The sequence below is a fragment of the Onychostoma macrolepis genome, chromosome 08 (genome assembly GCF_012432095.1).
Source record: "Onychostoma macrolepis isolate SWU-2019 chromosome 08, ASM1243209v1, whole genome shotgun sequence".
Classification (NCBI taxonomy): Eukaryota; Metazoa; Chordata; class Actinopteri; order Cypriniformes; family Cyprinidae; genus Onychostoma; species Onychostoma macrolepis.
This window is the reverse complement of record NC_081162.1, coordinates 8,874,100-8,891,971: the sequence shown is the minus strand read 5'-3', so window position 1 is coordinate 8,891,971 and position 17,872 is coordinate 8,874,100. Positions and strand designations below refer to the sequence as shown.

General features: G+C 36.2%; 1 protein-coding gene across 9 annotated transcripts in view; it reads left to right on the top strand.

The window, feature by feature from the left end:
* The window catches only part of LOC131545309 (membrane-associated guanylate kinase, WW and PDZ domain-containing protein 1), a 74,065-nt gene that overhangs the window by 38,441 nt on the left and 17,752 nt on the right, over window positions 1-17,872 (top strand). For 7 of the 9 annotated variants that reach the window (XM_058783997.1, XM_058783996.1, XM_058783998.1 and 4 more), the window contains exons 6-13: window positions 5,009-5,192; window positions 5,675-5,745; window positions 6,962-7,027; window positions 7,289-7,456; window positions 10,037-10,571; window positions 12,070-12,640; window positions 12,734-12,797; window positions 13,403-13,783. In XM_058783997.1, coding sequence (XP_058639980.1) covers window positions 5,009-5,192; window positions 5,675-5,745; window positions 6,962-7,027; window positions 7,289-7,456; window positions 10,037-10,571; window positions 12,070-12,640; window positions 12,734-12,797; window positions 13,403-13,783 — 2,040 coding nt within the window. The remainder of the gene's footprint in view (window positions 1-5,008; window positions 5,193-5,674; window positions 5,746-6,961; window positions 7,028-7,288; window positions 7,457-10,036; window positions 10,572-12,069; window positions 12,641-12,733; window positions 12,798-13,402; window positions 13,784-17,872) is intronic. The other 2 variants (XM_058784005.1, XM_058783999.1) reach the window with 1 other exon arrangement.

The following is a 17,872-nucleotide window of genomic DNA, read 5'->3' as shown; positions in this document are numbered from 1 at the left end:
TTGGATCTGAGGAGAATGTGTGGGCACAACACACAATATAATATATCACAGAGGCTTGTCATTACACAGAATTATCTTGTAATGAAACCACAGATTTTTTATATTTGATTTTCTTTTTCAAAGAAATGATTACAGTACATATGATTTGTATTGAAGACAGACGTTTTATAATCAATTTTGCTTGCAGAGCAAATAAAAGGTCAGTATGGCATCAATCTCAGCCTCTGTTCTCCCTGAAGTCTGGAGAAATCGCCCTGGCATTGGTTCTTTTGCAATTTAATGAGCTTCAAAGCATTCCAAGCATTGCTCACTTCATGAAGACCTTTGAGAGACTGGTCCTTGAACAGCTCAAATCCCAGTCGCAGACCATCTGGGCTTTACTGCAGTCTGCCCACCAGCCACACCGCTGACAGGATGCTGTTCTGCCCTATACACTCCACAGGCATGATGCTCCCACCTTGATAAAGATGGCACCACTGCCTGGATTATGTCTGTCTGGTTAGGTTCCATTTTGACTTTTCCAGTATCTTAAACGCCATTCTGCTCCCCTAAACTTGAGATCAAGTTTATGATGATGCCCCCCACATCTAAGAATGCAGACTCCCCTTACCTGTCTCAACCACTTTAATAGGTCTGAATCACAAGTAATCAGATATTCCTTGATATGTTCAGCTCATAAGAAATCAAAAACCAGCCTTTTAGCATCATTTCATTAGTGGTTAGTAACTGATATATTGCCAAGGCTGATATATTGGCTGATGTTTGGCATTTTTTAAATTATTGTATCACCCGACGAGTTTTTCTGTGTGGCCAGTGTGTCTGAAGCAGGGCTTTTATTTTGACGGCTATAAATCCTTGATTTCAAACTATGCTGCATTATATCTAGTTGGTCGCTATGTCATATTTATATCATATTCACTGTGTTCTGTATGTAAAATTAGTACTACCTTGTCTTTATTTGAAAAAACACACTTTTGGTTGGTTACGGTGTTTACTAAAACATACTATAATAGGATTACAGAATCAAGAAGTATAAATCTGTTTATTTTACAGATTTATTATTTGATCAAGTTCCTTTTTTGTCATGTAATTAATTTTTGAATAATTTTAATTAAATTAATTAAATTAAATTAAAATGTAACTTTAATTGTAATATTTTTTAATTACATATTTTTAAATGAATAAATACTATGTAAAATAAATATAAATTTCATTTCAGCAATTGTTATGAGGGTGTTTCTTAATATCTTTATATTAAATAGTGTGATATTACTATATCTTTATATCTGCCATGGCCACCCTGCTCTCTATGATATTGGCTTCGGTAATCAAAAATCAGCATCGTTTGACCACTATATTTCAGTCCAATCTTAACAGTTCAGTTAACAGGTGCCACATTTCTGATTATTTTGTTATATCAGTGTTTGGTTATGCAGTGCTGCTGTTGCAAAGAGACTTGTGCACCGCTGAGAGTAAATTTAGGAGTGTGATGAGTGAATGTTTAGATATAGCTTTAACATAATTTACATCGAGAGTTAAATTTAACATTTCAGTGTTAGTTCAAACAGTAGAGTATGGCGGCAGCAATGCTGTGGTCATGGGTTCAATTCCCAGTATTAAAGTATTGATAACAAAGTCGATTTGGTTAAAACATCTAGCTAGCAAATGCATGAATGTAAATGTTTATTTACACTAACATTTACATTTTGCTATATAATTGCATATTGCAACCATACAAATTATTTTGTTTTTCTGCACATGAACTATATTGAGTAGAGAATAACATATGGTATAAATGAAAAATTTATGGCCATATCCATCATGATTACTAAAATAGCATCTGTATGCCAGAGTTCATGGTATCATCCGCCTCCTTGCAAATATCAGTGCTGTTAAAGCAGATAGAGTGTGTATATATATGACACTCCAGCCAAGGGTGTATGTGTTTGTTTACAGCTGGGCTTATGATTCTAGTGGGAATATGCTAATTACCTCAGTACAGAGTGCAGGTTGCAGATGTTCAGGTCCCAGCTGGGGATCTTTCACATCCACTTTTCTTTGTATACAAGCACATATGGTATTTCAAGTGATATAAGAGGATGACTTTATATTAATGAATAGTTGTTGAGTGAGGGACAGGTTCAATTTAGCAGCCGAACAGCTTTCTCCATAGATAATTGAACAGTCATTTCCATATACGGACAATGGAGTTTTAGTTGCAGTGTTACACATTATAGAGGCACAAAACAATTGAAAAAGCTATAGCTTACCCTTGAGAAAAAGAACACTTAAGTACACTTTAGTATGCTTTTAAAAGAAGTACTTGTTATGGAAAAAATATACTATTATATAAGAACATTCATGCAAAATGAATGTTATATTTTCAGACACTTGTTTGCATGTTATTTGCAATTAAAATGTATGCGTTATAGTTTAAATTTATATTAGCTGCAATTAAACTTAATAACCTAAAAGTGCTTTTTGACACTGAAGTAGGACTTGATATCTAAATAAGAGATTTCATAATTCTAGAAATATGATTTAATTGTGCTGCTGTGTGATTTAAATATACTTAAATGTCATTGCTATAGAAACTTGTATGTCATGTATTTGTATATGATGAAGCTGCAATTTAGTACATTCAACTTTTAAATGTATAATTAACACACTACAGTTGAAAATTGTTACACATGCTTTGGTATGTTAGTCAACACATGAAAATAAGTGTACTTTAAAGCATGATGAAATATTATTAAAACTCAATTATTTAAAATGTACTGCAAAGTAAAGCTTTTAATTCGACATTATTACATAGTGTATGCTATACCGAGTTTAATTTATCCAATAACCCAAAACTATTTTTGGTTTCGTTTTCCAGCTAAATGAAAACCTGCAATTTTGGTTTCGGTAAAAAATAGTTTTTAGTGAATCACGACTTATGCTAAAAGCAACAAAAAATTCGTCATCTAGCCTTAGAGACTGTCAGAAGACATTTCAGAGTTTAGACTACAAGCTGACAAAACTGTCCAGTCAACTCTTTCATAACTTCACTTGGGTTTTGTTTGTCTGTGCACTTTTGTCTGGCCCTGGCGTCTTCACCCCATGGGCAGTGGCACAGATGACAGAGGCATCGATCAAAGCATGACATTGAAGCCAATCAACAGAGGAGGTTCACATACCGATCTGTCTCTATGGATTAAATGTACCGCTCTGTCTCTCAGATGCTGACCCGGCTTACAGTACACTTCACAGCTGACACTGAAGCCATTTCCTTTAGACTATAGAGTGAGGAAAACTTGGTTTTGCCTGTTCGCTGAATCAAATTTGTGAGAACATACACAAATGAGCACCACATATACTGCAAAGTTTTGGGAGTGACTAACACATTTCATTATCTCCTACGTTATCATTCTGTGTGTGTGTATGGAATACAAAAGTCACTTCTGAACCTGTGATGACTGATATAGTGATAAACACAGCAATGTTTTGACATCTTGTGGCTGTAGAAACATGAATGGTGACAGTTTAACGCATTTGAAGTGTCAGTGACAAATAGCAGTGCCCAGAAATGTTAGCTTTAAATTTAGTTTAAAAGTTTTAAAAAAACTCTTTGTTTTCTTGTTGGTTTTATGTGATTCAGTATGTTCAAAATACCCTTTTTAAGAAAGTTTTTAATTTAATATCCATTAAGATAGAAGTAACAGCACATTTTCAGTCATCTTTAAAGTTTTTGAGGATTTTTTAACAAATCGCATTTCACAACCTGATCTGATCTAACTCAGCTATGCCATAAAAATATAAAATTACCTTGATATGAAATATCTGCTTAATTATGAAGAATTTTTTTTACCAAACTACTTGAAAAGAAAACCTAAAAGATTTTATTTTTATTATTTCTTTTTTCTTTCTTTTTTCCTGATCATGGTATCAGGATATCACCCTGATATTTTCATTTTACACTCTCAGAAATAAAGGTACAAAAGCTGTCACTGGGGCGGTACCTTTTCAAAAGGTACATGTTTGTACCTAAAGGGTCCATTTTGGTACCTTAAAGGTACATATTAGTACTTAAAGTGTACATATTTGAACCTAATAGGTACAAAAGTGTACCTTTTGAAAAGGTACCGCCCCAGTGATAGCTTTTGGACCTTTTTTCTGAGAGTGTATGAACAAAACAAAAAAATTTTTAATTCAGAAATTAAAAACATGTTCTTTGAGTAGTCAAGCCATTTGTGACCCTGGACCACAAAACCAGTCATAAGTGTCATTTTTGAATAAATAAGCTTTCCATTGATGTATGGTTTGTTAGGATCGGACAATATTTGGTACAACTATTTGAAAATCTGGAATCTGAGGGTGCAAAAAAAATCAAAATATTGAGAAAATCACCTTTAAAATGATCTAAATGAAGTTCTTAGCTATGCATATTACTGATCAAAAATTAAGTTTTGATATATTTACGGTAGAAAATTCACTAAATATCTTCATGGAACATGATCTTTACTTAATATACTAATGATTTTTGGCATAAAATAAAAATGGATCATTTTGACCCATACAATGTATTTTTGGCTATTGATAAAAATATACCCCAGTGACTTAAGACTGCTTTTGTGGTCCAGGGTCACATTTTGCATGAATTGCAAAAGTCCCCACAAGGTCAAAAATGTCAGGTTCTACTGTCCTTGTGGAAACATTTGGTCCCCACAATGTGGGATTTACCTGGACCACACACAAACTCGGGTGATAAAATGAAAATTTAAATGGAAAACTATAAATAGAAACCTATAAAATGGTAATACACAATGATAGTTTCATTTAGCTGTTTTTATGGCTTTTTTGTATCTAATAGGAAAAATAAACCCATTTAGAACTGAATAGAAAAGAGAATGACTTGGAGTAATAATTCAATGAGTGTTGAAATCGAGGCTTTCAGCCAGAATAGTGTTTGTGTTTCAGTAAGCTGTGTCATTCCACAAGTCTTGTTTTCTCTTCATTGGCATTTTAGGTGGTTCGGCCGGGGCGAGCATTGCCCCCGCCCCCACATCATCCCCCAGCCAATCACGAGATTCAAGCGGAGGAGACGGCAGTGCCTTGGAGAATGGGCTCGGACCCCGTAGAGGAGCACGGGTGACAGGGTCAGAAAACTGGGAGATGATGTACAGCGACTCAGGGAATGCCTATTACAAAGAGTAAGAAGATTAATGATGTCTATACGAATGATTTATACTGGGTTAGTCCCTAGACCACAAGTTTTAGAGCACTAAAAACACAGCTGATTTAGCTTCAGAACCAAGTTTTTACGTTGGATATCAAGGGATGTTTCATTCAAAAAGGCAAAGGATGAAATATTTTGAAGAATGTTTGTATTGTTTTTGTCCTTGCCATGAAAGTCAATGGGGTCCAACCTGTTTTGCCTTCAAGTGGCACCCAACATACCCATGCATTTTATTGACCTTGCATGGTTTTGATCTTGGTTTTTGAGGATGAGGGAATGTCACTCAACCTGTACTGTTTGACATCTATATAAATGCATTAGCATTGCTAATTTAGCAACACAATTATTTAAGTATGTACTTGTGTAAAACTCTGCCTACAGTCATTTATAGTGGTGCATTAAATGACATTCCTATGTGACAACACTGACATCTTGTGTTATGTGTTTGTCCTGCAGCCATCATCTAAAGCCATCCTCTTGGCTTAATCGCCGAGCTCACAGCAGAGACAATATCTGTATGACTGAATGTAAGATTCTATTCTATTCTATTCTGTTCTATTCTATTCTATTGTGATGTTGCCTTTTGCCTTGTTCCCTTTGAGGTTTAGGTAATGCAACAGTTTTAGATGTAAATAACCATAAACATTTAATATATGCACTATTTTTATCTTATGCAGCTACATTAGGATATGCATTAGGAGGTTGCTCCCCAGTCTCCTTTTTGCTGTTTATAAAGTGAATGTAGGGCTGTCACAGTGCAGTCTGTCAGGTGGAGGGACATGCATGATATTAAAAAAAAAAAAAAAATATATATATATATATATATATATAATATCATCAAAGTTTAACAGGTATGAAATATCACCAATGAGCAAAACATTTTTCCCTTCTAAAAAAGTAATAAAAAATGTTTGTAAGGTAGGCCATTTCTGGTTAATTCTAGTAGTAATATTTGTGTATACTTTAATAGTATCTGCATGTGGAGGTTTTGGCATGCTCGTATTTTCTCGTGCTTGTTTAACATGAAGTGTGACTGTGCAACTACAATGTGATTTTAAAGAGTATTACACAGAATGAATACTGAAGCTTATAAGATCATTTTCAGATAAATACACTGGAAATAACATATGGTACAGTATTAATGTTTATTTAATATTGTACTTGACAAGCAAACATCATGTCATGACAAACAAAAATAAACTGCCGACCAGATAAATAATTTCATTTACCTTTTTATTTTGTAAATTAATTTATTTTATATTGTAAAGTGTATTATGTCTTTATAAATAAATCAATAAAATACTTTTCATATTTATACTTTTATTAAAAATGAATAAATGGCATTAATTAATCTTACCTAAATTGGAGGTAAATACTATTATATAGTGTAATTTATAATGGTATAGTATAATTGAGTGATTTAGTACTCTTTAATAAGACAGATGTTTGCAAAATGCAAAATAGTACATTTCTGCTTTAAATTTTTAAGATGCAGTACATAATTGCTAACTGTAGAGGGTGGTATAAATGTACATATTTTCAGTCTTAAGAACAAGATGGTCATTGCAGCTTCAAAATTCCATGCCTGCTATAGGTGGTAGTTTTTCTCTTTTTTTTGTGCTTCCTTCCAGTTCTTACAGTGCTGCATGCATTCTGCTGTTTAACATGTTACGCTTGAACAGTTTGTTCTCAGACATGCATATGCTTACCTTTCTCTGTACTTCTACCTCTCTTTTCCTTCAGACATTTCACATTCATGCATTTGGCAGACACTTAAAGACTTACAAAGCAACTTACAGTGCATTGAAGGTATATATTTTTGTCAGTTTGTATGTTCCCTGGGATTTGGTCCCATGATATAAGCAGTGCATCATGTGCTACCAGTTGAGCTACCGGGACAGAATTTAGATTCACTCCTCTCTGGAAAAATTCAATATTTTTCTTCACCTTTTACCATCCATCTTATGTAATATCAGTCATTTCTTCTTTTCTTTACTCTTGGTTGGCTCATTTTTCCTAATAACCTGTCATGTTTAAACCGGTCACCATCTTCTTGTTCTTGCTTTGCAGTGGCAGAGTTTACAGACCAGCCGAGTGAACTGAAAGGCTTCTCCGTTCACACTCGTCTGGTTAAGGGTTCACGAGGTTTCGGCTTCAACATAGTGGGAGGCAGCAGGCGGAGGGAGTTCCTGCAGATCTACAGCATCACTCCCGGAGGACCTTCCACCCTTCACACAGGTAACAGCCCACATCTCTCTGCAGCCTCCCACTGCAGTAGAGCACTGTTCTTACAAATAAGAGAATATTTATGTTTTCTCTATAGGCTGCTGCTTTCTCTCTCTTTGTCCATATTGCTCTTTCTGTCCCACCGTGGATTAGCGTTGTGATTTTGTGATTCTGTTGAACGAGTGTCTCGATCTCTCTTTAATCCTAATGGCCTGCATGGAGTAATCCAGCTATCACTGTGTGCCGACACACATTTATAAGAAAAATGTGACATTATGAATACACTCCCTCTCACTTTGTGACTTGCATACTAACATACAACTGCATGCATCTATGAATTCTTTTTTGCTCATTTATGAATACACCTCTGAGTTTCACAGTACATTTTTAGATCAGTGCATTTCGCATGTGATAATGATTTAATACTGTGTGTATATATATATATATATATATATATATATATATATATATATATATATACATATTAGTGTATATACATATTAGTTAAACTGCAATGTATGTATGTGTGTGTGTGTGTGTGTGTACGTGTGCAATACAGAAATATATATTAGAAAAAAATACATATAAACATTCAATAGTTATATACTTTTTTTAAAGAAAGTAATCCTTTTAGTCAGCAAATGATCAAAAGTCTATAATAGTGTAGTATAATAGTATAGTATAATTATATATATGCAGTAGATGTAGTTCTATACATATATAAGTTGTATGCAAGTTAAAAAGATTGAAAAAATTATGCTTTTATGCTTTCAAATGATCAAAAGTGACAAAAATAACATAACAAATGTTTAAACTGAGAAATTTTTACAAATTTTATGCACAAAATGAGCTCATTTAAAATTTGATGCCTGCTACAGGTCTCAAAATAGTTGGGACAGGGCATGTTTACCATGGTGTAGCATCTCCTCTTCTTTTCAAAACAGTTTGAAGACGTCTGGGCATCGAGGTTATGAGTTTCTGGAGTTTTGGTGTTGGAATTTGGTCCCATTGTTGCCTGATATAGGTTTCCAGCTGCTGAAGAGTTTGTGGTTGTCTTTGACATATTTTTCGTTTAATGATGCGCCAAATGTTCTCTATAGGTGAAAGATCTGGACTGCAGGCAGGCCAATTCAGCACCCGGACTCTTCTACTACGAAGCCATGCTGTTGTAATAGCTGCAGTATGTGGTTTTGCATTGTCCTGCAGGAATACACGTCGTCTGGAGGGGAGCATATGTTGCTCTAAAACCTTTATATACCTTTCAGCATTCATAGTGCCTTCCAAAATATGCAAGCTGCCCATACTGTATGCACTTATGCACCCCCATACCATCAGAGATGCTGGCTTTTGAACTGAACGCCTCCTCTTTAGCCCGGCGGACACAGCGTCCGTGATTTCCAACTAGAATGTCAAATTTGGACTCGTCTGACCATAGAACACTTTTCCATTTTAAATGAGCCTTGGCCCACAGGACACGACGGTGCTTATGGACCATGTTCACTTATGACTTCCTTTTTGCATGATAGAGCTTTAGTTGGCATTTGCAGATGTCACGGTGGATTGTGTTTACCAACAGTGGTTTCTGGAGGGATTCCTGGGCCCATTTAGTAATGTCAATGACAGAATCATGCCGATGAGTGATGCAGTGTCGTCTGAGGGCCCGAAGACCACGGGCATCCAACAATGGTCTTCGGCCTTGTCCCTTACGCACATAGATTTCTCCGGTTTCTCTGAATCTTTTGATGACGTTATCCACTGTAGATGATGAGATTTGCAAAGCCTTTGCAATTTGACGTTGAGGAACGTTGTTTTTAAAGTATTCCACAATCTTTTTACACACTCTTTCACAGATTGGAGAGCCTCTGCCCATCTTTACTTCTGAGAGACTCTGACTCTCTAAAACATCCCTTTTATAGCTAATCATGTTACCTGATGTCAATTAACTTAATTAGTTGCTAGATGTTCTCCCAGCTGAATCTTTAAAAAATTTCTTGCTTTTTCAACCCTATGTTGCCCCCGTGCCAACTTTTTTGAGACCTATAGCGGGCATCAAATTTGAAATGAGCTCATTTAGTGGATAAAAGTGTAAAATTTCTCCGTTTAAACATTTGTTATGTTCTCTATGTTCTATTGTGAATAAAATATTGGTTCGTGTGATTTGAAAGTCTTTAAGTTTTAATTTTATTCAAATTTAAAAAACGTCCCAACAAAATTCCTGGAAATCAGCTTGTATTACAAAAGAGTCATATTTAAAAATTTAAATCCACATTGATAATAATAAGAAATGTTTCTTGAGCACCAAATCAGCATATTAGAATGATTTCTGAAGGATCATATGACACTGAAAACAGGAATAAATTATATTTCTTAACATTTAAAATATTAATATGAAATATTTTCAATTTTAATATTAAAAGTACTTGTAATAATATTTAAAAATATTATTTTCAAAACCATTAAAAATTGTCTACAAACCTTTAAAAGTATTGTGTGTAAAATCTGTTAATTGAAGGTAAGAATAATTTAGTTGAATAGTTTTGATTAAATAGTTTAAATTAAAATGTAACACTTTTCATCTCTTGCCTCTTCCAGCGGATATTCTGGTGTACATCAATGATACCTGTGTGCTTGGCTTTTCTCACAAAGAGGTAGTGGAAATGTTGAAAGCCATTCCGGTGGGTCACACTGTGGACGTTGTTGTCCGAAGAGGCTACCCCATGCTCTATAACTCTGACGGCTGTCCGAAGATGCCCAATCCTAGGCTAACGGCATCCCTAGACCAGTCACTGCACCTACCTCCACCAACCACCACCCAACCCCAGGCCCAGGCTCCTCTCCCATACGCTCAGCTACACCTCAACCATAACGGGCCCATGTGGTCTGATTTTGAGAGGGGATCCTCAAGGAATCTCAGAGTACGAGCATCAAGGTTCAGTTTGGATGCTAATGGTAATTCATCTCCATTTGCTTCTCCTTCAAGACAGCCATCATCTTACCAGTACTCTAACGGGTATGGGAGTGGGTTCCTGAGACCACCACGCTCTGCCAGAAGCATCAGGAGGTTACAAAGTGCAGATTTGGCCAGCCAGAGTGACAGCGAGGTGGTGTCTGCAATTGGATCCCATAGGTGAGAGGATTTTATACATGATTGTCACTGCTATGATCAGGGTTGGGAGAGCTGCGTTAAAAATTTCACTACAGTTTACAGAATACTTGCTGTGAAATGTAATTTGTATATTTCATTAGATTACTTCTTCTTACAAGTGGGAAAATATGCCGTTGTTATGAGGAAAATATGAGTTGTTTAAAAGTAAAAATATTTGCTTCCTTCATTAAAAATACAATTTTTGTGGGGATTATTACCCTTCATCATAAACTACTTTTAAAGTTTGGGGTCAGTAAGATTTTTTTAAATGTTTTTGCTCACCAAGGCTGTTTTTATTTAATACAAATACAGTAAAAACAGTCATATTATGGAATATTATTACAATTTTAAAACATTATTTGAATATGTTTTAAAGAGTAATTTACTCTTGTGATGCAAATCTGAATTTTCAGGATAATTACTCTAGTCTTCAGTGTCACATGACCCTTCAGAAATCATTCTAATATGCTGATTTGGTGCTCAATAAATATGTCTCATTGCTGTGATGAAAACAGTTGTTCTGCTAATATTTGTGTGAACATCTTTACATACAGTTTTTCATGGTTCATTGATGAACAGAAAGTTCTAAAGAACAGCATTTATTTGAAATATTTTGTCTTTACTGTCACTTTTGATTAATTTAATAGGCCTTTCTTAATAAAAGTATTTTACTGACCCGCAAACATTTAAACGGTAGTGGATATAATCTGAAATGGATTTCCTTGATAGACTTCATCTTAAAATATAATAGTGCCTGCTAACAGGTGCTAACATTTTAGCTTAGCACAAAGCTAAATGTTGACATGACAATTTACACTAGTTAAAAATATTCTGCTACTCAATTTCCTTTTCCAAGACCCTGCTAAATGTATAAAAAGACTTCTTTTACTAATCGTAGGTGAATTCTTTTCATGGAATGAGGCACAAAATACATTATTTGTAGCTGTCTTTACAATGCATAGGCTAAATCATCTTTTACTTGAAGTACCACATAAAGAACTTCCCTTACAGAAATTAACAATGATTTTATTGTAGTACAAGTGTAACCATGGTTTTTGGCATATTGATTACCATTTGTATGACCACAATTTTACTACAAATTCCATGGTTAAACTATGGTTAGTGTAGCAAAACCATGGTTAATTTGTGGTTACCATGTTTTAACTATAGTAACCATGTTTTTTCTGGTTTTATTTGTAGTAAAAAAACACTTCTGTATGTTATAAGTCCTCAAAGACTTATATTGTTAACAGCGCCCTCTGTCTGTGTGTAGGAATGTAACACATCATAAGAGTGTTTCTATGCTGTTCAATCAAAATTCTTTTTGAATTAAACTGTATCTGATTACCAGTGTTTAAGTTGTAAACGCAACTGAATACAGTTACTTATATTTTTTATTTTTTAAGACGTATATTTATTTTCCGTCCTTCCTCAACCCTGATTATGATATATCAAGGTCTCTCTCTTTTTATCTTCACAGGGCCTCGTTTATCCGTAACCACAACAACAACTCTCTGTCCACTCCGCCACCTCTCCGCCTGCACTCCTTCAAATCTTCTGAGAGTGACCTTTCCTCGAGTACTCCACCACCCATATCTCGATTGCCCCTACCCCACAATGAAGTAAGTCCAGGCCCCGTCTCTTTCTCTCCTGGAGGAGGAAGGCACTACTCTCATCTCCGTAAACCCCAGCATTCATTGCTAACCCCACCTAGCAGCGCCCATTCAGACGGGCCTTACTTCACCTTCAACGGCACAGCCAGTGCCAGCAGCGGCAGCCCGAACAGCAGCATTCCTTCACCTGGAGCCATGAGTGCCGTGATCGGGAGTGGAGTTGGAGGAATGATGGGTAGTGGGGAATTAGTCCCTGTTGCTTTGGCTAAATGTGAGAGGGGCAGCAATATGGGGTTCAGTGTCACGGCAGGAGGTCACGGAGGAAGACAGACCCTCGTGAAGAAAGTCTGGGACCACAGACAGTGTATTGGACTGCAGCCTGGAGATGCCATTGTAAAGATCAATGGAGCAGATGTACAGAGTCTCAGCTTTGCACAGGTAGGGATGAAGAGAATGGTATTCAACTTAAGATTTTTGTTATGGTGTACTTTTATTATTATTTTATATTTATTTGGTGTACTTTGATTCAAGGTCCAAAGGATTTTGCAAGAACACACTAAAAAGGGGGAGGTTATTCTACTGGTTTACAGAGGGGGTAAGTTATATGTTCACACATTTCATAATACACAGTGTCCATATTTAAAATATGTGATTTTCTCCATTTATACCTGTAAATAAACTTAAAGATAGAATTTTTAAGGAATTTATAAGATTGTGCAATGTACAAGAAATATTTTATTTCATTTTATTTTATTTTTATTTTTTTTGTTTTGTTTTGGGAAAGGAAGAAATTAAATACTTGTCTACAATAGATAAAATAAACTTACAGGCTCCAAGTAAACATTTATTTGTATTTTGTTTTATTTTATTGCATTGACTTATTTTATATTTCATATTTTATTTATTTATTTGTTTAGTTTAATAATAAATATTATATTTTTTTTAGTTTAATAATAACGTGGTGTCCCATGATCATTTGTCTATAATTTCTTGGCCCACATGTATCAGCCTATTTTGCAATTCCAGTAACATTAAACAGTCAGATTTATCAGCCAATACGAATATATCTTGCTTCACTAATCATAAGGTTTTGCTCAATCTTGACATACAACTCGAGTACTGCTGGCAAAAAAAAAAAAAAAAAATGTAATTGTGTAAAGCTTTCATCCCTGCTCATCAAATATTAATCTTTCTTTGTAGGCCCCTCACATTTCTCCAATTCGCCTAATTCTGTGCGACGACTGACTCCTCCCCCTCCTCGCTCCGCCTCCGACTCTGAAGTCCCTCTCACTGACTCCATGCCATTATCGCGCAGCTCTTTAACCCCGCCCTCTCCAGCGCTGGTACGCTCCTCATTGGTCCAGAGCACCAGCTTCCTGGATTCTGTTCCTGTCACTCTCACGCTAGAGCCACGCGATTGGATGAGTTCAGAGGAAGGAGGGACGGTACTCAGTCCCAGAGTAAAAACAGAGGAGAAAGAACAGCCCCCTGCGCTGAGGGGTTATGAGGTGGAGCTGAAGAGGAAGCCAGGTGAAGGCTTTGGATTTGTTATCGCCTCTCAGGATGTGGAGAATGTCAAAGGTGAGTTTTTGTAATGCATCAACACCATGCAGTAACCCGTTGCAAGATATGCTACATATTCCCTAAGTTTTGTATTAAATATGTAAGGTAGAATTAACTTAGTTTATTAAGTCCAGCCTGCAACGACCCCTTGATCTTTCTGAATAATTTCATATGTCCTCTGTTTATTAATAAAAATCTATGTCCATTTGTAATATTTGTCCAATACAGGAAAAAGAGAAAAATTGACATGAAACCAGATTTCATTCACCCCAATGGAAAGCATGTTTAAAAAGTCTGAATCACTCCCCATCCCTTATATAGTGCACTATGTGCTATGCCTATTTGCCATATATAACATAACAAATGTGTGAACAAGCAACAGATTTAAGGGATAGTTCACCCAAAAATGAAAATTCTGTCATTAATTACTTTACCCTCACGTTGTTCCAAACCTGTAAGATCTTCGTTCATCTTCGGAACACAAATTAAGATATTTTTGATGAATTCCGAGAGCTCTCTGACCCTCCATAGACAGCAAGGATCATATGTGCGTATGTATGCGGATACATTGTTCAAGTTCAGATCAAAGCGTAAACAATGTATCCACGTACATACGTTGCATACATTGTTTACATATGTGATACTCTCCAAAATGTCGCTATAGGGTGACACGGAGGAGACGAATTGTCTTTAAAACAGGTCTATTCATTTATACTGTTATCAGCACATATTGAAGTAGATTCATATCTTGTCTTCGCTGAGAGAATATGCGCTGTTAATGCAGTGTTAGAAAACTCTGTTAATTTTTTACTTTCACTAGTTACTGAAGTTAAGACCTTCACCGGCCTAACTATTGCGCAAAGTTTGTACGTTGCTTGTGTGATATCCATTGGCTCGCCTTCAAGGTTTAAAACAGAAATATTTTCAATATTGTGACGTAACCGCAAACCCCCATGCGTATGTATCTTAAACGCAGGGAGACAAGAAAGAGGAATCAACTCGGTATGCCGCACTGTCTGAAAAACCTCTCTATGCTTGTGAGCGCTTCGGGTGTGTACGAGAACAGCGTGTAAGTAACGAATTGAGTTCTGTTACGTTACTTCTTCTTGTGGTTTTAAATAGCTTGAACGTGTAAATTGGTAAATTAATCTGCGAATCACATGCCAGACGGTGGGGTCTGGACCTGGTCCGTATAAGCCAGGGGTGTCTAACTCAGTTCCTGGAGGGCCACAGCCCTGCAGAGTTTTGTTCCAATCCTGCTCCAACACACAAAACATGTAGTTTTCAAATAAGCCTGAAGGACTTGATTAGCTGGATCAGGTGTGTTTAATTAGGGTTGCATCTAAACTCTGCAGGGCTCTGGCCCTCCAGGAACTGAGTTTGACAGCCCTGGTTTAAGCCCTAATAGCCTAGACGGATCAGAGCAATCATTTATTTACTAATTTAATATGAAATCGTCAAATTGCTGCTCGATATCAATCGCATACAAATAACAGAGCATCATATCTATACACATTTTCTCCAGAACGTTCTCACGACCCAGTAGGAATTCTTCCACGGCCCGGTAGTGGGTCACGACCCGGTGGTTGGGGACCTCTGCTTAAAGCCATGGTTTTAGTGTCTTTTATAGTGTAAGAGGTTGGAGGCTTCAGATCCTAGAAAGCTTTTGATTGGTCTGAAAATCTGATGAGAAGCTGAAGTGCAGAATGCTGTCATAAAAATTGTTGCTCTGTATCGTCAGAAGTGAGAGACTGTACGTTTTCAATGATTAATGTTTTGGAGCACACTAGCTTACAGATATCCTTACATACTCGTACTAAAAGCAAAAAAAAAAAAAAAGCAAAAAAAAAGTTTGATTTCATGGGGACTTTAAAGTGGCTGTTATATGCATAATTGGGCTTATTCAGTGGCAGCTGTATTAGGTTGACTGACTGACAGTGAGACAGAGGCCTGCCAACACTGAGGCCTGCCAACAGTCAGGCCCGGATACACGCAGCCCTCCTTCCCCTCCCACTCTCCGCTACCTAAGCCCACAATGACCTCATTTTGCTCAGTGTTCCTTTGGTTTTTATTGAGGCCATGGCATCGCTAAGAGCTTGAGCATCTAAAAAAGTGCCTGTCCCCAATGTCACAGCTGTTTCCATGCATATCAATATCTCAGATGCTACACTTCTGTATGACTTGATTTCATAATATTTTTGGGTGTGTGTGCTGTCTTGATGTTTTACACACCCTCAGAGTCTAAGAAACAATGAGAGTTAACATTTGATATTATATATATGGAATAAATAAAAATTAATCTTGTATTATATTTTAGTGCCATTAACATAGAAAGACTATATTGTTTTGGCCTGAGCTGTGGCCTATTGGTTGTGCATACACATGTACTGTACATACATGGCTGGATGTTAAAGGCTCAATCTGTCCGTCTGGAGACTGTGATGTCTGATGAAACACTGGGTGTGTGTTTGTGTGTATGGCTGTGTAGAGGAGCATGAAATACCATCAAAACATGCTGTATAATGACTGTAGAGCTATGTAGAAATCAGAAATGGTGTCGATTTAAAACGTCAAGGGAGACACTGGGAGAGTGATAAAAAGAGAGAGAATTATGTCAGCAAGCAAAACATGAGTTACAAGATCAATGAATCAATAAGAGTGATTATCCTAGTCGTGTCACTGCCAGTCGATCCCTTAAAGGGACAGTTCACCTAAAATACAGTAGAAATTCAGCATTATTTACTCTCATGTTTTTCCAGATGCGAGTTACTTTGTTTCTCACGTTTAGTCCTGGCTACTCATTTTCATACGATGCAAGTGAATGGGGACTGGGACAGTCAAGCTCAATATGACAAAAACAGCACCAAAAGGTTTCATAAAGGTAGTCCATGCTGCTCTGGCCCTGAAGTTCAAGTGTTTGAGTTTGTTACGAACAGACAGAAAATCTATTTATTCATTGTTTCCCTTTGCTGAATCTCTCTTTATCAGTGGATAACTTTTGGTGTATTTATCACACAAAGTTATAATATGGCATCATAACATTCGGAATATTGCTCATCATATGGACTGCTTTTTACCTCATAATGTACTGATAACCACCAATAAAATAGGTGTACAGGGTCATACACACAAAGACAAAGGACCAGGGCATCAGGGTAACACATATGATGCTAAAATAATGCAGTACACATTCCCTAAATAACAGAATATTTAACACAAATAAGTAATAACGAAATTATTTATGTAAAACAAAATCGCATGTTATTTGTCACACAGGGATGTACTTTTGGAATGTCCTTTTACTGTTTTACACTGTAAATTATATGTTACCATAATTAAAGGGTTAGTTCACCCTAAAATGAAAATTCTGTCATTAATTACTCACCCTCCTGTCGTTCCAAACCCGTAAGACCTTCATTCATCTTTGGAACACAAATTAAGATATTTTTAATGAAATCCGAGAGCTTTCTGAGCCTCCATACACTCTCAGAATTAAAGGTACAAAAGCTGTCACTGGGGCGGTACCTTTTCAAAAGGTACATGTTTGTACCTAAAGGGTCCATTTTCGTACCTTAAAGGTACATATTAGTACTTAAGGTGTACATATTTGAACCTAATAGGTACAAAAGTGTACCTTTTGAAAAGTTACCGCCCCAGTGACAGGTTTTGTACCTTTATTTCTGAGAGTGTAGACAGCAAGGGTCCTACAACGATCAAGTCACAGAAATGTATTAAGGACATTGTTAAAATGGTCCATGTAACATCAGGGGTTCAACCGTAATTTTACAAAGCTACAAAAATACTTTTTGTGCACAAAAAAAACAAAAATAACGATTTTATTAAACAATTTCTTCTCTTCAGGGACAGTCCTTCCCGCCATTATCGACGTATATCAAAACTCATATATTTTATAGTATTTTACAGCAGATTTAAACATTGTGTGATGTAGTAAAATCATGTACAGTTTTTCATTATATGTGGTGAGGTGACTTACAGTTAACAGGTTTGTACTGTAGCATTTTTTTCTGTAATTATTTAATTTTTGTGTGTGTGTATTTTAATGCTTTTATGTCATTTTGGAGTTACACCCAGTCCATATTCACTTAT